The sequence below is a fragment of the Phyllobates terribilis genome, unplaced genomic scaffold (assembly GCF_046119375.1).
Source record: "Phyllobates terribilis strain yellow unplaced genomic scaffold, ASM4611937v1 Scaffold_2__4_contigs__length_985480577, whole genome shotgun sequence".
Taxonomy (NCBI): domain Eukaryota; kingdom Metazoa; phylum Chordata; class Amphibia; order Anura; family Dendrobatidae; genus Phyllobates; species Phyllobates terribilis.
In genome coordinates this window covers 430,003,053-430,022,843 of record NW_027362762.1, presented here as the reverse complement: position 1 = coordinate 430,022,843, position 19,791 = coordinate 430,003,053, and the positions used below count along the sequence as shown (strand labels likewise).

General features: G+C 44.0%; 1 protein-coding gene across 1 annotated transcript in view; it reads right to left on the bottom strand.

Annotated features, from left to right (window-relative positions):
- The window catches only part of LOC141246073 (multidrug and toxin extrusion protein 2-like), a 301,790-nt gene that overhangs the window by 186,125 nt on the left and 95,874 nt on the right, over positions 1–19,791 (bottom strand). The window contains exon 2 of the mRNA XM_073669112.1: positions 6,565–6,666. Coding sequence (XP_073525213.1) covers positions 6,565–6,666 — 102 coding nt within the window. The remainder of the gene's footprint in view (positions 1–6,564; positions 6,667–19,791) is intronic.

The window sequence follows — 19,791 nt, the reverse complement described above, 5'->3', positions numbered from 1 at the left end:
AAAAAGTACACATATTTGGTATCGCCGCGTCCGAAACAACCCGAGCTATAAAACTGTCACACTAATTAACTCCTTCTGTGCACACCGTAATAAAAATAAATAAAAAACGGAGCAAAAAAATATGCTTTTTCATCATATCGCCAAACAAAAAGTGGAAAAAAATGCGATCAAAAAGCAGAATAGAAATAAAAATGGTACCACTGAAAACGTCATCTTGTTCCGCAAAAAAAAGCCGCCATACAGCTCCATCAGCCAAAAAATAAAAAAGTTATAGCGCTCAGAATAAAGCAATGCAAAAAAAATATTTTTTTTTCTATAAAATTGTTTTATTGTGTAAAAGCGCCAAAACATAAAAAAAATACAGTAAGTGTAGTATCGCTGTAAACGTACTGACCCGAAGAATAACGCTGCCTGATCACTTTTACCACACGCAGAACGGCATAAAAAAAAACTCAAAAAACAATTCCTGAAGTGTTTGTTTTTGTTAACTTTACCTCCCAAAAAACGGAATAGAAAGCGATCAAAAAATGTCACGTGCCCAAAAATGGTTCCAATAAAAATTTCATCTCGTCCCGCAAAAAACAAGCCGTCACATGACTCTATCGGCCGAAATATGGAAAAATTATAGCTCTCAAAATATGGTGATGCAAAAACTAGATTTTGCAAAAAAAGCGTATTTTAGTGTGTGACAGCTGTCAGTCATAAAAACCCGATATAAATCTGGTATCTCTGTAATCGCACCGACCCGAAGAATAAAGTAATCTAATCAGTTATATCACACTAGGAACGGCATAAAAAATAAATAAAACAAATATTATTCACCTGCTACTGATTTGTTTATTATGTCTCCCAAAGATCCCAGTAAGGCTCTGCTCACATTTATCCTGTGCTCTGCGCTGAGCACTTACACCAGAGTTTCCGTGTAAATCTCTGAAATACGTGATTCAGCCAGAACCCATGATGGAAGATTCCCTGTAATGAGGCAGATATAGGCCACTGTGGATGCCGTCTAGCCTGGGATCCCACGGTGTCATTTGTTTTAGGCGTGCATAAAAGTGCGGTTGGCCACAGTTTTGTGCACTTCTGAAAAAAAGGACACCACTAAACAGAGGCCAGACGGAGTCCAGAGTAACTCTGCTGCCTCATTACAGTGAATGGATCCTGCAGGGGTTTCATCTGAATTACATCACTTGGAAAATTAGATGGAAACCCCGATGTAAGTGCTCAGCCTAGAGCGCCGGATAAATGTTACGTAAAATGTTCCCAATAAAAGCTTCAACTCAGTCCTCAAAAAAAGCTAGTCCCCACTCAGGTCCATCATCTGTTAAAAATATAAGGGACTTCCAAGTTACTGGTAGCAGAAAGGCTCTGGAAAAGCAAAATGGTCCTTGCCCCCCAAAAGAAATTCAGAAAATTTTGTGCTCCCAAATCCAAATGCCTATTCTACAATAATTTGTTCTCCAATTGTCAAATAGCGCTCCTTCCCCCTCAAATCTCACCGTATGGCTAAGTGGTACGATACAGCCACATATGGGGTATTGACACTTTTAGAAGAAATTGTGTGACACATTTCGGCACCATTTTTACCCATTGCCCTGTGTGAAAATGTAAAATCTGAGGGTAAAACATTTTTTTGTGGTAAAAATATAATTATGCTTTTTTCACTGCCCAATGGTATAAATTTAAAAATTAAAAAATGCTCACTACTTCCCTAGATGAATTCCTTGAGAGGTGTAGTTTACAAAATGGGGTCACTTGTGGGGGTTTCTGCTGTTTTGGCATGTCAGCGACTATTCAAATGTGACATGGTGTCTGCTGCCTATCCCAGCCAACATAGCGCTTCTTTCTCTTCCGAACCCTGCCGTACACCAAAGCAGTGGTTTTCCCCCACATATGGGGTATCGGCGTACTCAGGAGAAATTGTACAACAAATTTCATGGTGCAATTTATCCTGTTACCCTTATGATAATGCAAAATTAGGGAATGAAAAACATTTTTTATGGGAAAAATGTGAAAATTTTATTTTTACGGCTCAATATTATAAACTTCTGTGAAGCAGCTGGGGGTGCAAGGTGCTCACCACACATCTAGATAAGTTCCCTAAGGGGTATAGTTTCCAAAATGGTGGCACTTGTGGGGGATTTCCACTGTTTAGGCACATTAGGGGCTCCCCAAATGTGACATGGCGTCCGCTAATTATTCAAACAAATTTTACATTCAAAAAGTCAAATGGCGCTCCTTCCCTTTCAAACCCTGCCATGTGTCCAAACAGTAATTTGCCTCCACATATGGGGTATCGGCGTGTTCAGGAGAAATTGCACAACAAATTTCATGGTGCAATTTATCCTGTTACCCTTATGATAATACAAAATTAGGGAATGAAAAACAATTTTTGAGGGAAAAATGTGAAAATTTTATTTTTACGGCTCAATATTATAAACTTCTGTGAAGCAGCTGGGGGTGCAAGGTGCTCACCACACATCTAGATAAGTTCCCTAAGGGGTCTAGTTTCCAAAATGGTGGCACTTGTGGGGGGTTTCCACTGTTTAGGCACATTAGGGGCTCCCCAAATGTGACATGGCGTCCGCTAATTATTCAAACAAATTTTACATTCAAAAAGTCAAATGGCGCTCCTTCCCTTTCAAACCCTGCCATGTGCCCAAACAGTAATTTGCCTCCACATATGGGGTATCAGCGTGTTCAGGAGAAATTGCATAACAAATTTCATGGTGCAATTTATCCTATTACCCTTATGATAATGCAAAATTAAGGGATGAAAAACGGTTTTGTGGGAAAAATGTGAACATTTTATTTTTACAGCTCAATATTATAAACTTCTGTGAAGCACCTTGGGGTTCAAGGTGCTCACCACACATCTAGATAAGTTCCCTAAGGGGTCTAGTTTCCAAAATGGTGTCACTTGTGGGGGGTTTCCACTGTTTAGGCACATCAGGAGCTCTCCAAACGCAAAATGGCGTCCGCTAATTATTCAGACAAATTTTACATTCAAAAAGTCTAATGGCGCTCCTTCCCTTCCGAACCCTGCCGTGCGCCCAAACAGTGGTTATCCCTCACATATGGGGTATCAGCACGCTCAAGAGAAATTGCACAAAAAAAATTGGGGTCCATTTTTTCATGTTACCCCTGTGAAAATAAAAAAATTGGGTCTAAAGTAACATTTTTGTGAAAAAAGTTAAATGTTAATTTTTTTCTTCCACATTCCAAAAATTCCTGTGAAGCACCTGAAGGGTTAATAAAGTTCTTGAATGTGGTTTTGAGCACCTTGAGGGGTGCAGTTTTTAGAATGGTGTCACTTTTGGGTATTTTCTGTCATAAAGACCCCTCAAAGTGACTTCAAATATGATGTGGTCCCTAAAAAAATGTTTTTGTAAATTTTGTTGGAAAAATGAGAAATCGCTGGTCAACTTTTAACCCTTATAGCTCCCTAACAAAAAAAAATTTGGGTTCCAAAGTTGTGCTGATGTAAAGTAGACATGTGGGAAATGTTATTTGTTAACTATTTTGTGTGACATATCTCTCTGATTTAAGGGCATGAAAATTCAAAGTTTGAAAATTGCAAAATTTTCAAAATTTTCGCCAAATTTCCGATTTTTTCACAAATAAACGCAAGTGATATCGAAGAAATTTTACCACTATCATGAAGTACAATATGTCACGAAAAAACAGTCTCAGAATCAGGGGAATACGTTGAAGCGTTCCAGGGTAATTACTTCATAAACTGGCAGTGGTCAGAATTTAAAAAATTGGCCTGGTCACGAAGGCAAAAACAGGCTCTGGCGCGAAGTGGTTAACTGGCAACCATACCATTAATAACAAAAAATGAAAAAAAAAATTATATAAATAAAATATTACCAATTATAATATATGCATATTATCTCACAATCAGAGATAATTTGTTCCCAAAAAATTGTAGCAAAACATTTTGTTTTGTAAAATAAGTCAAGGAAAAATTAATAAATAAAATAGTAAAAAACAATATGAAAAAATTAAAAAAATAAAATATTGTCTTTTTAAATAGAGCCCTAGATGCAATGAAATAGCTAGTAATCATACTGTATAATATAAATGATTTAAAGCCAATAAGATGATGATATACAAAATGTTATATAATTTAAATATCATTTTAACTCCAAATCAACATTCAAACCTTTTGGAGATGGCTTGGTTAAAGCATAGATCCAAAAACACTCCTGTAGACTAATGTCCTTAATTAGGTCTCACTCTCCACCTCTCCAAACTTTGTGAATCTTTTAAACACCAAGAAATGTAAGCCCAATTGGGTTTTTGTCAACTTAAAGGAGGAGTCCACTAATAGGACAACCCCTTGTTGAACTAAATGTTTGGCCCCAATAAAATAAAAAAAACTATACTCTCCTCCTGTGCTGGCTCTGTTCCAGTGATGTCAACACTCACAGTCCTGGAGCTTTGGTGCAGTGGAATGACACGTGGTGCCCAGCACCCAATCAGCGCTGGCGTCACTGTCTCCGCCTTCGGACAAATCGAACATGAAGAGGAAGTTCGGGCTGCAGCTGCTCTCTGAATTCGACAGGAGGCGGGGACAGTGACGCCAGCGCTGATTGGGCATGGAGCACCACATGTCATTCCATCGTATCACAGCCCTGAGTCCACGGGTATTGACACTGCTGAAACGGCGCCAGCACGGAAGGTAAGTAAATTTTTTTTTATTTTATCGGGGACAAACATTTAGTTCAAGCAGTCCTAGCAGTGCAAACCCCTTAAAGGTTCAGATTGTCATTGAGAAAATACCCACTGTGGGCGTCAAAGATTCTGAATGATATATTGATAGGGTTAATTAATGATGTAGATATATCCTGGACAAAGCTGAGGAGACAAAACTCAAGTTGGGCAAGAGTGTAACAAACTGGACTGGGGTTTTCACAAACTGGACACTTTTTTCACTGCGCTTATTCATTTGAAACTTGTCAGTTTGTGAGTTTAATAAATGCTTTGAGTCATTATGCCTATTAGATCAGTGGGAAGCAAGCTCCAACTATTGCTAAAAGTCCAACATTTGTATCCGTTATTCAGAGCTTGGTTGTGGGATTCAGAGATACCCTTATGTCCATACTAGCTTTTGACTAGCTAAGTCCCTGCATCTGCGCTGTCTATATACTATATGAGTGTATTACGTAAGCAAGGATCACATGTTCCTTACAGGAACTTAGAAAAAAGCAAAACAAAGAAGTGTTTAGGGAAAAAATAAAAGTAGAAAGGTCCAAAATTACCAGTTTATCACCGTAAAACGTTTTTTAATCAAAAAATGGAAAAACTGCACAAAATTATTATCACCACATCCATATGACTTGTACAATGAAACAATCATAATTTTTCCTTTTAATAATGAACATAGTAAAAAAATAAATCCAAGACAAAATTAATTTTTTTGTTCATTCCGCCTCCTAAAAAAGCAATAAAAAGTGATCAAAAATGTATTTGTGGCCTCTCTGCCATTCAAGAAGAGACTAGTATTCGGCCTCACTTAGACATCAGTGATTTCTCTCATACACAAAAAAGTGGACCAAGTTTCATCAGTGTTTTGGATCTGATTTTCATCAGTGTTTGATCAAAGTTTCAGTTTTTACCTTAAGTGATTCATCATGTATTTTACACATATGCAGATGAAAAAAACAAAATAGCAACTCTCCACCTAATCATATAAATTTTAATCATGGAGAGCACATGGACTGTACACTGATGCAATTTGTGTGCTGCCTGTAATTTACGTGGACCTCTTGAGTTGTGTGGATAATTTTGATCATGACTCAGAGCAAAAATTGACTTGTTGTCATGATATTTTGTGCGGACCCACATGGACTGATTCATCAAGAACAGCGTTGGTCACACCAGTTTTGTTGAGCAGGTGTGCTGGAGTCAGATACTCCTGATTCATGAAGAGATACAGTACATGTCAAGTGGCTTGCACCTCTGTGCTCTATGCCAAAAATATAATTCCAGGCAGGTACTGGAGTAAGATTTTTGGTGTAAAGAACCCCGCTGCTCATCATGAATTAGACAAGCTCTGACGTTCTTCCCCCATCCAAGTTCTGCCCATATTGTCGAAGGTGGGAGAACCTGGCGTGAAAATGCTAAAAGTGGCAAAATTTAGGCACAACTCTGAGTTGCGCCTAAATTTTGCAACTTTTCAAAGCTTTTACACCAGAACTTTGGCATGAAAGCTTTGCTGAACCGCGCCCACAATTCGTGAAAAACAAGAACATGTGAACAGCTCATAGATTGTGATGGATACATGCATAGAATACGTACCTTGATTCATGGATGTCTGAATGAGGACTTATACATAGAATAAGTTGCGGTAATAGCTATTTTATAATTTCCTTAGTATCTTAAGTTACTCATCGGAACATCTTAAAATGTATTGATTTAAATTTATAACATTCTCTAAGCAATGCATATAATTTTTCATGCTTTATACACATAAATGCATAATTGTCTACCTTAAAATACATTTAAATTTATACAAAAATGTTTGAGCATATTATCTACTTTAAAACATTTACTTACAGCCACAGCAAGTGATACAGAGTCCAGCTCAATTTTACCTAAATGTCCACAGAATATTGAGCTCACAATATTCACAAGAAACACCATCAGCTGGGATAAAAACTGTAAGAAAAACAAAATAAAAATATATAATGTATGTGTATAGCAGCGTGTTGTATGGCATTTATTGAGGTCAATACTTTATGACACTGAGAAAGTAAGTATTAGAGATGAGCGTTGTTCTACTCGAACTGTTCGCCAATCTCAAATTCGAGCTGTTTTGGGCGGTGTTCGAGCCGTTCGGCGAACACGAACAATTTGAGAAAAATTCGGCTGTTCGAGGTTATGTTCGATAACTGTTCGTGCACCAAAATCATAACTGGATTTTTTCTCAGTAATGATGAAAATTAATGTTAATACGCAGTTTGAGTGTACAGAGGGGTGGGGGGAGGGGCAGGGGATGGATCTCTGCAGGAACAATGAAGATCTCCATTTTTTTTTCTCTTTCCCGCATTTGCAGTGGGGAGGTGCAATCTGTCAGCCTATCAGCAGCGCACACACGGAGCGAAGTGCTTTTTTTCACACAAGCAAGGGCATGTGTCATTGGCAGTGTATGTCACATGTCCTTGCCCTATAAGACCAAGCCATTTTCCCCGTCGCCACCATTTTCTCACTGCTGCAGCTGCGTGTTAGACGGCACCGCTGTTGCTGTGTGCGCTATACCTTGTTAATTTCAAGCCAATTTTCGCACAAATCTACAGATAGCTTGGGAGTAGGGAATAGTTGTGATTGCAGTCCTTTTAAGGACTAGGTTACAGCATTTCCTACGACTTTTATCAGGCAGGTCTGTGCTCTTAAATAGATAGATTGTGGGAGTAAAGACTAATTGTAATTGGAGTCCTTTTCAGGACTAGGTTACATCAGTTCCTATCAGTTTTTGCCAGGCAGGTCTGTGCCAGTGCTGTGCAAGTTTTTTTCACAGTATTTGGCTGAATCTAGCAAAGCTAATCCTTTTTGGCCTATTGCAGAGTGTGTTAGTCAGTGGAGTAGCCTATCTGTGTTGCAAGATATACCACCTGTGTATAGAATACCAATTTTTTTACTGCACCTAGTGAAGTAAAATCTTTTGGGCATAGCATCATTCTATTAGTCCATCTATACTGACCTCCATCAGGTTGCAAATTGAATATAATTTTTTTCTGCATCTAGCTCTGAAAAAATATTGGGCTTCTAGCTGTGTGTGGGACTTGTTCCATTAATCCATCTATACAGACCTCCATCAGGTTGCAAACTGAATATATTTTTTTCTGCATCTAGCTCTGAAAAAATATTGGGCTTCTAGCTGTGTGTGGGACTTGTTCTATTAATCCATCTATACAGACCTCCATCAGGTTGCAAACTGAATATATTTTTTTCTGCATCTACCTCTGAAAAAATATTGGGCTTCTAGCTGTGTGTGGGACTTGTTCTATTAATCCATCTATACAGACTGTTACGGGTCCGGGAAGTGGAACCTCTGAGCTGCAATACAAGGGGGAAGTCCTTGTAAGGAAGCGGGTGACTCCCAGGGAGGGCAAGCAGGTAGTCACAGCAAGTGATGGGGACAGTCTCTGGGTAGACAGGCAGGTGGTCACGGCAAGTGACCGGGGCAGTCTCTGGGTAGATAGGCAGGTGGTCACGGCAAGTGACCGAGGCAGTCTCTGGGTAGATAGGCAGGTGGTCACGGCAAGTGACCGGGGCAGTCTCTGGGTAGACAGGCGAGGCGGGTGCCTGACAGGTAGCTGGCGGGCGCTCCCAGGTGAGCGGGCAGACTGAGACAGCAGGAAACAGTCAGGTAACTGGTGGACGCTCCCAGGTGAGCAGTCTGACAGACGAGTCAGGAGACAGGCAGGTGACTGGTGGGCGCTCCCAGGTGAGCAGTCAGCAGACAAGGCAGGTAACAGGCAAGTAACTGGTGTACGCTCCCAGGTGAGCGGTCTGACAGACAAGGCAGGTAACAGGCAGGTAACTGAAGGACGCTCCCAGGTGAGCGGACTGGCAGACAAGGCAGGTAAGTAGAAGATGCTCCCAGGTGAGCGGTCTGACGGACTAGGCAAGTAACAGGCTGGCATGCAGGACGGGAAGTCAGGCTAGCAGCGGAACCTGAGGGCTGAAGCACAGGTGAGACACAGTGCAAACAACATAGCTCGGGCACCTCCATTTTGGAGGAGGTGCCTTATAAATGGGAGGTCCTCTGGCAATTGGCCGGGGACTCCTTAGGACGGCGCGCGCGGTCCCTTTAAGAGCGGGGGAGCGCGCGCGTGCGTGCCCTAAGCACACTGCCGGGGAAGGAGCGCGTGCCGGAAGCAGTGGGGAGAGAAGCGCTGGAGGACGCCGCGCCAGGAGTGGGGAGGTGAGAGGGACGGCGTCTCTGCCTAGCACGGGGCAGAGACGCCGATGCTACACAGACCTCCATCAGGTTGCAAACTGAATATATTTTTTTCTGCATCTACCTCTGAAAAAATATTGGGCTTCTAGCTGTGTGTGGGACTTGTTCTATTAATCCATCTATACAGACCTCCATCAGGTTGCAAACTGAATATATTTTTTTCTGCATCTACCTCTGAAAAAATATTGGGCTTCTAGCTGTGTGTGGGACTTGTTGTATTAGTCCATCTATACTGACCTCCATCAGGTTGCAAACTGAATATATTTTTTTCTGCATCTACCTCTGAAAAAATATTGGGCTTCTAGCTGTGTGTGGGACTTGTTGTATTAGTCCATCTATACTGACCTCCATCAGGTTGCAAACTGAATATATTTTTTTCTGCATCTACCTCTGAAAAAATATTGGGCTTCTAGCTGTGTGTGGGACTTGTTCTATTAATCCATCTATACAGACCTCCATCAGGTTGCAAACTGAATATATTTTTTTCTGCATCTACCTCTGAAAAAATATTGGGCTTCTAGCTGTGTGTGGGACTTGTTCTAATAAACCATCTATACAGACCTCCATCAGGTTGCAAACTGAATATATTTTTTTCTGCATCTACCTCTGAAAAAATATTGGGCTTCTAGCTGTGTGTGGGACTTGTTGTATTAATCCATCTATGCTGACCTCCATCAGGTTGCAAACTGAATATATTTTTTTCTGCATCTACCTCTGAAAAAATATTGGGCTTCTAGCTGTGTGTGGGACTTGTTGTATTAGTCCATGTATACTGACCTCCATCAGGTTGCAAACTGAATATATTTTTTTCTGCATCTACCTCTGAAAAAATATTGGGCTTCTAGCTGTGTGTGGAACTTGTTCTATTAATCCATCTATACAGACCTCCATCAGGTTGCAAACTGAATATATTTTTTTCTGCATCTACCTCTGAAAAAATATTGGGCTTCTAGCTGTGTGTGGGACTTGTTCTATTAATCCATCTATACAGACCTCCATCAGGTTGCAAACTGAATATATTTTTTTCTGCATCTACCTCTGAAAAAGTATTGGGCTTCTAGCTGTGTGTGGGACTTGTTCTATTAATCCATCTATACAGACCTCCATCAGGTTGCAAACTGAATATATTTTTTTCTGCATCTACCTCTGAAAAAATATTGGGCTTCTAGCTGTGTGTGGGACTTGTTCTATTAATCCATCTATACAGACCTCCATCAGGTTGCAAACTGAATATATTTTTTTCTGCATCTACCTCTGAAAAAATATTGGGCTTCTAGCTGTGTGTGAGACTTGTTCTATTAATCCATCTATACAGACCTCCATCAGGTTGCAAACTGAATATATTTTTTTCTGCATCTACCTCTGAAAAAATATTGGGCTTCTAGCTGTGTGTGGGACTTGTTCTATTAATCCATCTATACAGACCGCCATCAGGTTGCAAACTGAATATATTTTTTTCTGCATCTACCTCTGAAAAAATATTGGGCTTCTAGCTGTGTGTGGGACTTGTTCTATTAATCCATCTATACAGACCTCCATCAGGTTGCAAATTGAATATAATTTTTTCTGCATCTACCTCTGAAAAAATATTGGGCTTCTAGCTGTGTGTGGGACTTGTTCTATTAATCCATCTATACAGACCTCCATCAGGTTGCAAACTGAATATATTTTTTTCTGCATCTACCTCTGAAAAAATATTGGGCTTCTAGCTGTGTGTGGGACTTGTTCTATTAATCCATCTATACAGACCTCCATCAGGTTGCAAATTGAATATAATTTTTTCTGCATCTACCTCTGAAAAAAATATTGGGCTTCTAGCTGTGTGTGGGACTTGTTCTATTAATCCATCTATACAGACCTCCATCAGGTTGCAAACTGAATATATTTTTTTCTGCATCTACCTCTGAAAAAATATTGGGCTTCTAGCTGTGTGTGGGACTTGTTCTATTAATCCATCTATACAGACCTCCATCAGGTTGCAAACTGAATATATTTTTTTCTGCATCTACCTCTGAAAAAATATTGGGCTTCTAGCTGTGTGTGGGACTTGTTCTATTAATCCATCTATACAGACCTCCATCAGGTTGCAAATTGAATATAATTTTTTTCTGCATCTAACCCAGCCAATAGTTTTGGCCTAATACCACAGTTTGGCCACTCAGCTCTGCTCGGTTCCCATCCATTGTTTTTTTGTGCAAACAACTCCAGAGTTGTGAATTAGTTAACCACCAAAATGAGTGGAAAAAGGCCTGCTGCTGGTGGAAAGGGGAATAGGCGTGTTGGGAAGGGGAAAAACGGTTGTGTCCGTGGGGTAGGTGTTAAAGCAACAGTAACATCTGCAGAAGAAAGACCATCTTCCAGCCAAACTAAAATGTCTACTTCTTTTAGCGGACAATGTGATAAGATCCCTTTCTTACGGCCACGCCAATCGCTACAAATTCCAGATGAGGCACAAAAACAGCAGGTGCTTCAACGGATATCAAGTGCTCCTTTAAGTGGTCTCTCCTCCACATCAACTTCAACATCACAAATACTCCAGTCCTCAAAGGTGTCACCCCAATCGCACTTGCTTCCTCACAGCTCCCAAATCTCCAGCTGCCCGTCTGAGTATGAGGTAGAACAGATGGTTGAGTCTGCAGAGCTGTTTACTCATACTATAGCCTGGGAATCAGAGGTCGACTCCAGCGCTTCTGTGAATCCAGACGAGGAAATGATCTGCACTGATGCCCAGAATCTTTATGAGTCGGATCCAGGACCAGACGCAGAAGGTTCTGACCATAATGTAGACCCTCATTCCCAAACTGTAACTCCTGTTGGTGGAGACAATGAGGAAGACGATGATAAGACTCAAATACCTGATTGGAGTGACAACTTTAGTTTTTTGTCAGGGCAGGAACAGGTTGGCTCTGAGGACGACGGGTGTGATAACGCACAGGGTGATGATGATGAGGTTGGAGATCCCACTTACTGTCAACCCACAGTCAGCCAAGAGATGAGGTCAGCAGAGGAGGTGGAGGAAGATGCTAGTGACGACGAGGTCAGGTTGCGCCTTCCTGGACAGAGACGTAGTACTGGAAGCACGTCAACAACTGCATCCTCAAACACAACTCTGCCTCTCACCACAAGTCGTGGTGGCTCTTCAGGTCGCATGGGTGCTAAGCCTTGCATAGCCTGGGCATTTTTTCAGATTGATAAAGATGACCCAACTCGTGTTATCTGTAACATTTGTCAGCAAAAGCTAAGTAGAGGCCAAAAAATACATAGTTTGAGTACTTCATGCATGAACCGGCACATGGACATGAAGCATAAGTTGCAGTGGGAAGCTCAGTGTGCTACAATGCGGTCTAGCCGGCCGGGCCAACCACCGTCTGCCATATCTTGTGCATCCGCGGCCTCTTCATCCTCTGTGACTGGGGGGACAGCAGTCACACCTGTTTTGGGGCGCAGACCTGCCACCTCTTTACCCGCAACAGCCAGCGTGATTGGCAGGTCATCATTTTCTTTGGAGGTGGTAACACCAGCTGGTGTTGAGCGCTGTCCGACATCGATAGCACCACCTTTGGATCAAGGCAACCTAACATGTCCGCCTGCATCTTCCTCACAGACCGGCAGTTTGCCGGGGACACCCTTATCAACCCCGTCTAAGCACAATAGCCAGCCCTCGGTCCCTCAGATGTGTTGACAAGTAAAAGACCATTTCCTCCTAGCCATGAGAAAGCTAAGAGGTTGAATTTCACCATCTGCAAGCTCTTGGCTACAGAAATGCTGCCTTTCCGCCTGGTGGACACAGAGGATTTTCGAGACCTTATGTCCGTCGCAGTGCCCCAGTACCAGATGCCCAGTCGGCACTACTTCTCAAAGAAAGGTGTGCCTGCGCTCCACCAGCATGTCGCACACCACATCACCGCTTCTTTGAGAAACTCTGTGTGTGACAGGGTGCATTTCATCACAGACACTTGGACGAGTAGGCATGGACAGGGGCGTTACATGTCGCTGACTGGGCACTGGGTAACTATGGTGACAGCAGGACAAGGGGCTGCTGTCCAAGTCTTGCCGTCCCCACGAGTTGTGCGTCAATCCTCTTTATGTCAAAGTTCCTCCACTGCTTCTGCCTCCTCAACCTCCTCTCGGTCTTCCACCTGCACCCAAAGCCTGTCTGGTCATGCCACAAGCTTTCTAACTGCGCAGAAGGGATCCTGCACACCTCCTTACTATGCTGGCAGTAGGGCTCAACGTCATCAGGCGGTTTTTACATTGAAATGTCTGGGAAATGTGAGTCACACAGCTGAGGAGTTGTGGTCAGCTCTGGAGAACCAATTTCATGAATGGTTGTCTCCACTGGACCTGAAACCAGGGAAGGCCGTGTGCGACAATGCTGCAAATCTGGGTGCGGCCCTTCGCCGGGGCAATGTCACACACGTGCCTTGTATGGCTCACGTGTTGAACCTGGTTGTCCAGCAATTTTTAGCCCACTATCCCAGACTAGATGGCCTTCTGCAGAGGGAACGGTCGCTGTGTGCTCACTTCCGCCGTTCGCATCCCGCAGCTCAGCGACTTACATCTCTACAGAAGTCGTTGGGCCTGCCACTTCACCGGCTAAAATGCGATGTGCCTACCCGGTGGAATTCAACTCTGCACATGTTGCAGCGACTGTGGCAGCACCGACAAGCCCTGGTGCAATACGTTCTGACGTATAGCCTGGGCCAACGAGATTCAGAGGTGGGGCAAATCACGCTGGAGGAGTGGTCTCAGATCAGGGACCTATGCACCCTTCTGCACAGTTTTGAAATGGCGACGAAGATGTTTAGTGCTGACGATGCCATTATCAGCATGACTATTCCGGTGATTTACATGCTGGAGCACATGTTAAACAGAATTCGGAGTCAGGTGGTGGCACAAGAGGAGGTGGAGGAAGTAGAGGAGGAGGAGTTGTATGCGGAAGGGCTAACATCTGCAAGGTCCAGACGGTCGGCAGCACCAAGGCGGCAGGCATGTGAGGGTGGGGGAGATGGTTTTACCAGGGCGCATGGTAGCAGCCAAACTAGTGAGGAAGGTGCAGGAGCCCAGGAAGAAGTGGAGGACGAACTGATGGAAGACTCATCAGATGAGGGAGACCTTGATCACATTTCTGTTGTGCGAGGTTGGGGGGAGAGGACAGAGGAAGGAAGCATGATTGTTACCTCGCCACCAACACAACAGGGACTTGGTGCTCCTGGATGCGCAACACACATGAGTGCCTTCTTGCTGCACTACCTGCAACATGACCCTCGAATTGTGAGAATTAGAAATAATCCTGACTACTGGGTTGCCACACTGTTAGATCCCCGGTACAAAAGTAAATTTGCAGAAATTATTCCTGCCATAGAAAGGGATGCACGCATGCAGGAGTATCAGCAGAGACTGTTGCAGAATCTTACATTTGCTTTTCCACAAAATACCAGTGGTGCACGTAGTGAATCTCACAGTTCCAACTTGCCAACCGTGGGACCGTCAAGTGTTCAGCACTCAAACCGTAACAGAACCACAGTATCTGCTGGTAACATCAATTTTGCGGAATCATTTCACCACTTTTTTAGCCCATCCTTTGCAAGGCCACAGGAGACAAGAAGTCTGACACATAGTCAACGCCTAGAGACGATGGTACAGGAGTATCTCCAAGTAAACATTGAAGCCACGACTGTGTCACTGGACCCTTGCTCTTTTTGGGCTTCCAATCTGGATAAATGGCCGGAGCTAGCCACTTACGCCTTGGAGATCTTGTCATGCCCCGCAGCCAGCGTTCTGTCTGAACGTGTGTTCAGCGCTGCTGGTGGTGTGCTGACAGATAAGCGCACGCGGCTCTCCACTGATAATGTAGACAGACTCACGTTCATAAAGATGAACAAATCATGGATCCGAAACGACTTTTCTACCCCTGTGTCATCCTGGGGAGAGTAAAAGCTTGATGATTGGTTAAAATCACCCTACCAACCGTTTTAAGCTTTCAAATTACTAATCATGTTTATCTGTATCTTGGCTGGAAAATAATTTGGGCTTTGTAGCAGTGTGCAGCACTGATTCTATTAGGCCATCTATAATAAGCTCCACCAGATTTAAAATTACTAATCATGTTTATCTGTATCTTGACTAGAAAATAATTTGGGCTTTGTAGCAGTGTGCAGCACTGATCCTATTAGGCCATCTATACTAAAGCTTCACCAGATTTAAAATTAATAATAATTTTTAGCTGCATCTAGCCCAGAAAATAATTTTGGGGCTCCGAGATGCGCAAGACACATAAGTGCCTTCTTGCTGCACTACCTGCAGCATGACCCTCATATTGTCAGAATTCGAAGTAATCATGACTACTGGGTTGCCACACTCTTAGATCCCCCAAACTTTTCGATCAACCTTTTCATTTTAATAAAGACCAAAAAAATGGTCATTTTTGAAATTATAAGCATTAGCAGGTTGTTAGAAACTGAAATCAAACAGTTTTCAGCTCAAAACCTTAGTCTAGGTGATGTTACATTTTCACATAGGACCCCTTGTTCGAAAGGAGCTTCTGAACTCTCTCGTCCATTGAATTTGTCAGGTTTTGGATGGTTTCTGCTTCAATTGTTTTGCATGAGGACAGAATACCCTCCCAGAGCTGTTGCTTAGATGTGAACTGCCTCCCGCCATCATAGACACTCGTTTTAATGATGCTCCAAAGGTTCTGAATGTGGTACAGGTCAGGGGAGCATGGGGGTCACACCATAAGTTTGTCCCCTTTTATGCCCATATCAGCCAGAGATGCAGATGTTTTATGTGCATGAGATGGTGCATTATCATGCAGAAAAATGATCTTGCTGTGAAATACACGGTTCTTCTTCTTGAACCATGGCAGGAAGTGCTGTTTGAGAAAATCCACATACATTATGGAGTTCATCTTTAGCGCCTTCAGGAATCCTAAAGGGGCCGACAATCTCTCTCCCCATGATTCCAGCCCAAAACATTACTCCACCTTTCCTTGTTGGCGCTGTAGCCGTGTTTGCGTGGGGTGTCCATCAACCAGCCATCCTCCACTCCATCCATCTGGACCATCGAGCGCTGCACGGCACTCATCCGTGAACAAAACAGTTTTGAAATCAGTCTTCATGTAATGTTTGGCCCACTGGAGCCGTTTCTGCTTGTGTGAAGTGGATAGAGGAGGTTGACAGGATGGCGTATGCACAGCTGCAAACCTCTGAAGGACCCTGCATCTTGTTGTTCGGGGGACGTTGGAGGCACAAGCAGCTTCAAAAACTTGTCTGCTGCTATGACAAGGCTTTTTTGCCGCTGCTCTTTCAACCTGACGTAATTGCCTGTAGGAAAGAGTCCTCAATTTGCCCTTATCAGCACGCACACGTGTGTACTGTGAATCAGCTACATACTTCTTGATTGCCAAGACACTTCATCCTGATCATCGCACAATGTTGATTGTAGTCATGCCTTGACCTAAACACTCCACAATTTGTTGCTTCTCAGCAGCCGACACATCCTTTTTCTTTCCCATTTTGGCAGAAAATGTAGGCTGCTTAATAATGTGAGACAGCCTTCTTAAGTAGTCTTGCCTTTCATTGGACACACCTGCCAAACTAATTAGCACAGGTGTCTGCAATTGCTTACAGTGATATAAAGAGCCCTGACACACATCTCCATCAATGAATTTAACTGACAAACAAACAAATTCTTCCCTTATCACTCCTAAACACTTTTTGCATAATAATTTGGAACGCAGTGTACATGTGCTTTTCCACAAAACACCAGTGGTTCACGTAGTGAATCTTACAGTTCTAACTTGCCAACCGTGGTCTGTATGGAGTTGTTCAATAAAGGGCCCAAAATTAAGATAACATAGATGGGAGAGGTCTCTATGAATAGGAATTCCTAAGTATTTCATACCCTGTGAGGGCCAGGCAAAGGGAAAGTTGGACTGGATGGAATCCTATATGGATTTGGGGAGGGAGACATCGAGGGCCTCAGACTTCGCTGCATTGATTTTAAAATTTGACCATGTAACAAAGTGATCTATTTCAGCCATAACAGCATGGATGGATATATGTGATTGAGTGATATATACTAGGACATCATCAGCAAATAGAGAGCACTTGTACTCGGTGCCTCCCACCTCAATCCACCTAATATTGGGGTTATGGCGAATTGATGAGAGCAGGTGCTCCGTCACTAGGATGTATAAGAGAGGGGACAGAGGACATCCCTGCCTTGTCCCATTGGTGATTGTGAAAGGTGATGAAAATGTTCTGATGCACCCCCTGGGCCTTGGGACACCCGGAGCCGGACCCTTTTTGGTGGATGCTGGTGGTTGTAGTCTTCGTGGCGGCGACCCGGTTCCGTGGCTCAGGGTGGTCAAACCAGTGGCGGAACTATTTATGTGGTTTTGATGTTTAAATGTCCGACTACACCACCCGTGGATTGCGGTCAGAGTGAACCGCCGCTGCAGGGCAGACCGCTGAGGCTGGTGTTGTGGGTGCAGCAGAGCGTAGCATAACTCCCCACCGGAGGAGTATAGCCTCAGGGCAGTGTATGCGGAGGATGGGGGTGATGGTGCAGGGCAGCAGCAGTAACGACACGGAGTCAGTGATGCAGTCCAGGGCCTTTACTCACAGTTCTTATTATCCAGACCACGTCTGCAGGTAATGGCTGCCCACGTCGTACTGTGCTCACCAGGTGAGGGGCTCAGACAACTCCCAGATAACTTTGGAGCGCTTCACAGGACCCCCTTTGTGTGTCCTTTGTCTGGCCTTTCTTACCAACCCTTCTGTCCGGCTGCCTCGGGCCTCCTCTTGGTAAACTTGGCGCCAGTTTCCCTGACCCTATGTGGTACCTTCCTAGCGGGTGTAGCGAGGGGCTGCGCCACATAAAATGTCAGAGCCTCCGGTTTCTAGCTGAGGGTCGTTTCCTGCCTCCACTAGTTTCGGGGACCGGTCTCCCCCTTTGGCCTGACCCCTCCACGCAGGTGGATTCGGGCGTGCGGTGGCGACTCGCCCATCCGCACCCCTGGGATCCTTTCATTCCTCGTTCCTGGAGCCTTCTCCGCTCCTCTTCCTTCCTTCTCCCTCTTCCAGGCCTGGGCCTCTGTTACTAGGCCCGCCTCCGGAGCAGAGCTCATGCAGAGCCCCTGCTCCCTGCCACTTCTGCTCAGACTTCTCTGCACTGAACTAAGATGGTGCCCACCTTTTATACTCCCTTCTCAATGCACCCAGGAACTGCTTCCTCCCTGCTCCTGCACTACAGGGTTCCCCTTCCTCAGTGTTCCCTCCCCCCACTCCAGCCAGGGACAGGGACTGTCGTGCCCATCTCAGAGGCATATTGGTCGCCCTGCCCCACGGCAATGTGGTGTAATGCATGCAGGTGTCGGGTCCTGATCCACACTCCATCCTTACCTGAGAGTGAGATATCACACCTCTGGGTGAGGTGCAATACCTCTGTAGCAACCGAGCCCTCAGGGTGCTACAGTTCCATTTATCTTCAGCCTAGGTGACGTATTGTGATACAGGGCCGTGATTTTGGCTATAAAAGGGTCCCCTAGACCCCTACCCCAAGCTTTTTAAGAGAATCATATATGGCGTGCCAGGAGACTCTATGGAATGCTTTCTCAGCATCCAACGAGAGCATCTAATTACAAATTTTTAACTGCATCTAGCCCAGGAAATACTTTGTGCCTAGTAGCAGTGTCTGCTAGTCAGCGGATTATCCCGGCTGTTAAGCAAGCTACACCACCTGTAGTTTAGACACTTAATTTTTTCAAAGGAAATGCTTCGGGACCATGGGATACTCAGTGAAGAGCATCAGGAGGCACCCCAAGGCATAGGGGCTGGGACTGGCAGTAGGATGCCTTGCGGTGGACAGCCGAGCTCGATCCTTATAAAAGCTTTTTAACTGCAGCAGCTTTAGTGGACGCTACTGGAGCTGGAATTACGCGGCTGCTGGCATGAGACTTGCCCTCCAATAGATCCTTGTAAATGGATTTAAAGTGTATTCATTCAAATTAGAGAGACAATTTAAATTAAAAAGCTTAGAGCTGCCTCCACCACAGGGGGGCTCGCTCGACCCACCAGCGTACAGGCACCAGTATTGGGAGAGGGGGGCTGGCCATCAGGGTTCACCGCGGCTCTGGCACAAACCCGGCGACACGGAGGTGGCACGGGCAGGAGCGGACTGGCCGTGTCGGCTTCTCACTTTTTGGATTTTAGAAGGGCATGACATGCCTATATCTGTGTCTCCCCCTCCTTTTACTCCTCCACCTCTTTTATTTTCGCATGACTATATGTACTTGTCACTTTTCCATGTGTTAGTTATGTCTTCTGAGAAGTTTGTCAGCTTTTGGACACCTTTGAAGGTGTTTTCTATGTGTTTCTATGTGTTTTTGTTTACCTGCCATTGGTTTTAACGGTGTTCGAAGGTGTTCGACGAACAGTTCGACGAACAGTTCGGCGAACACACGGGTGTTCGACGAACCGAACCGAACTCGAACACTACGGGGGTGGCTCAACACTAGTAAGTATACATTTTAACCCCTAATGCTGCGATAACCAACTGGGGAGATGTGAGAGCCCACTCCCACTAGGAGTATTAGAGAAAGGGAAAAGATTGAGCCTCCTTTGATATAAGTCTGGCGCTTGTCTAGTGTAAGATACTTTCTACAACTGACAGGTGTCAGGACATAAATCCAGCAGAGTGCAGAGGAGTGGGGCAACGCTTGGAGATGGCGCTAAAGAGAATAAAGGCAGTAGAGACTGTGAAGAGGAGTGAGTGATTCTATTATTTTTTTTAATCTGATCTGGGGTCTCATGTAA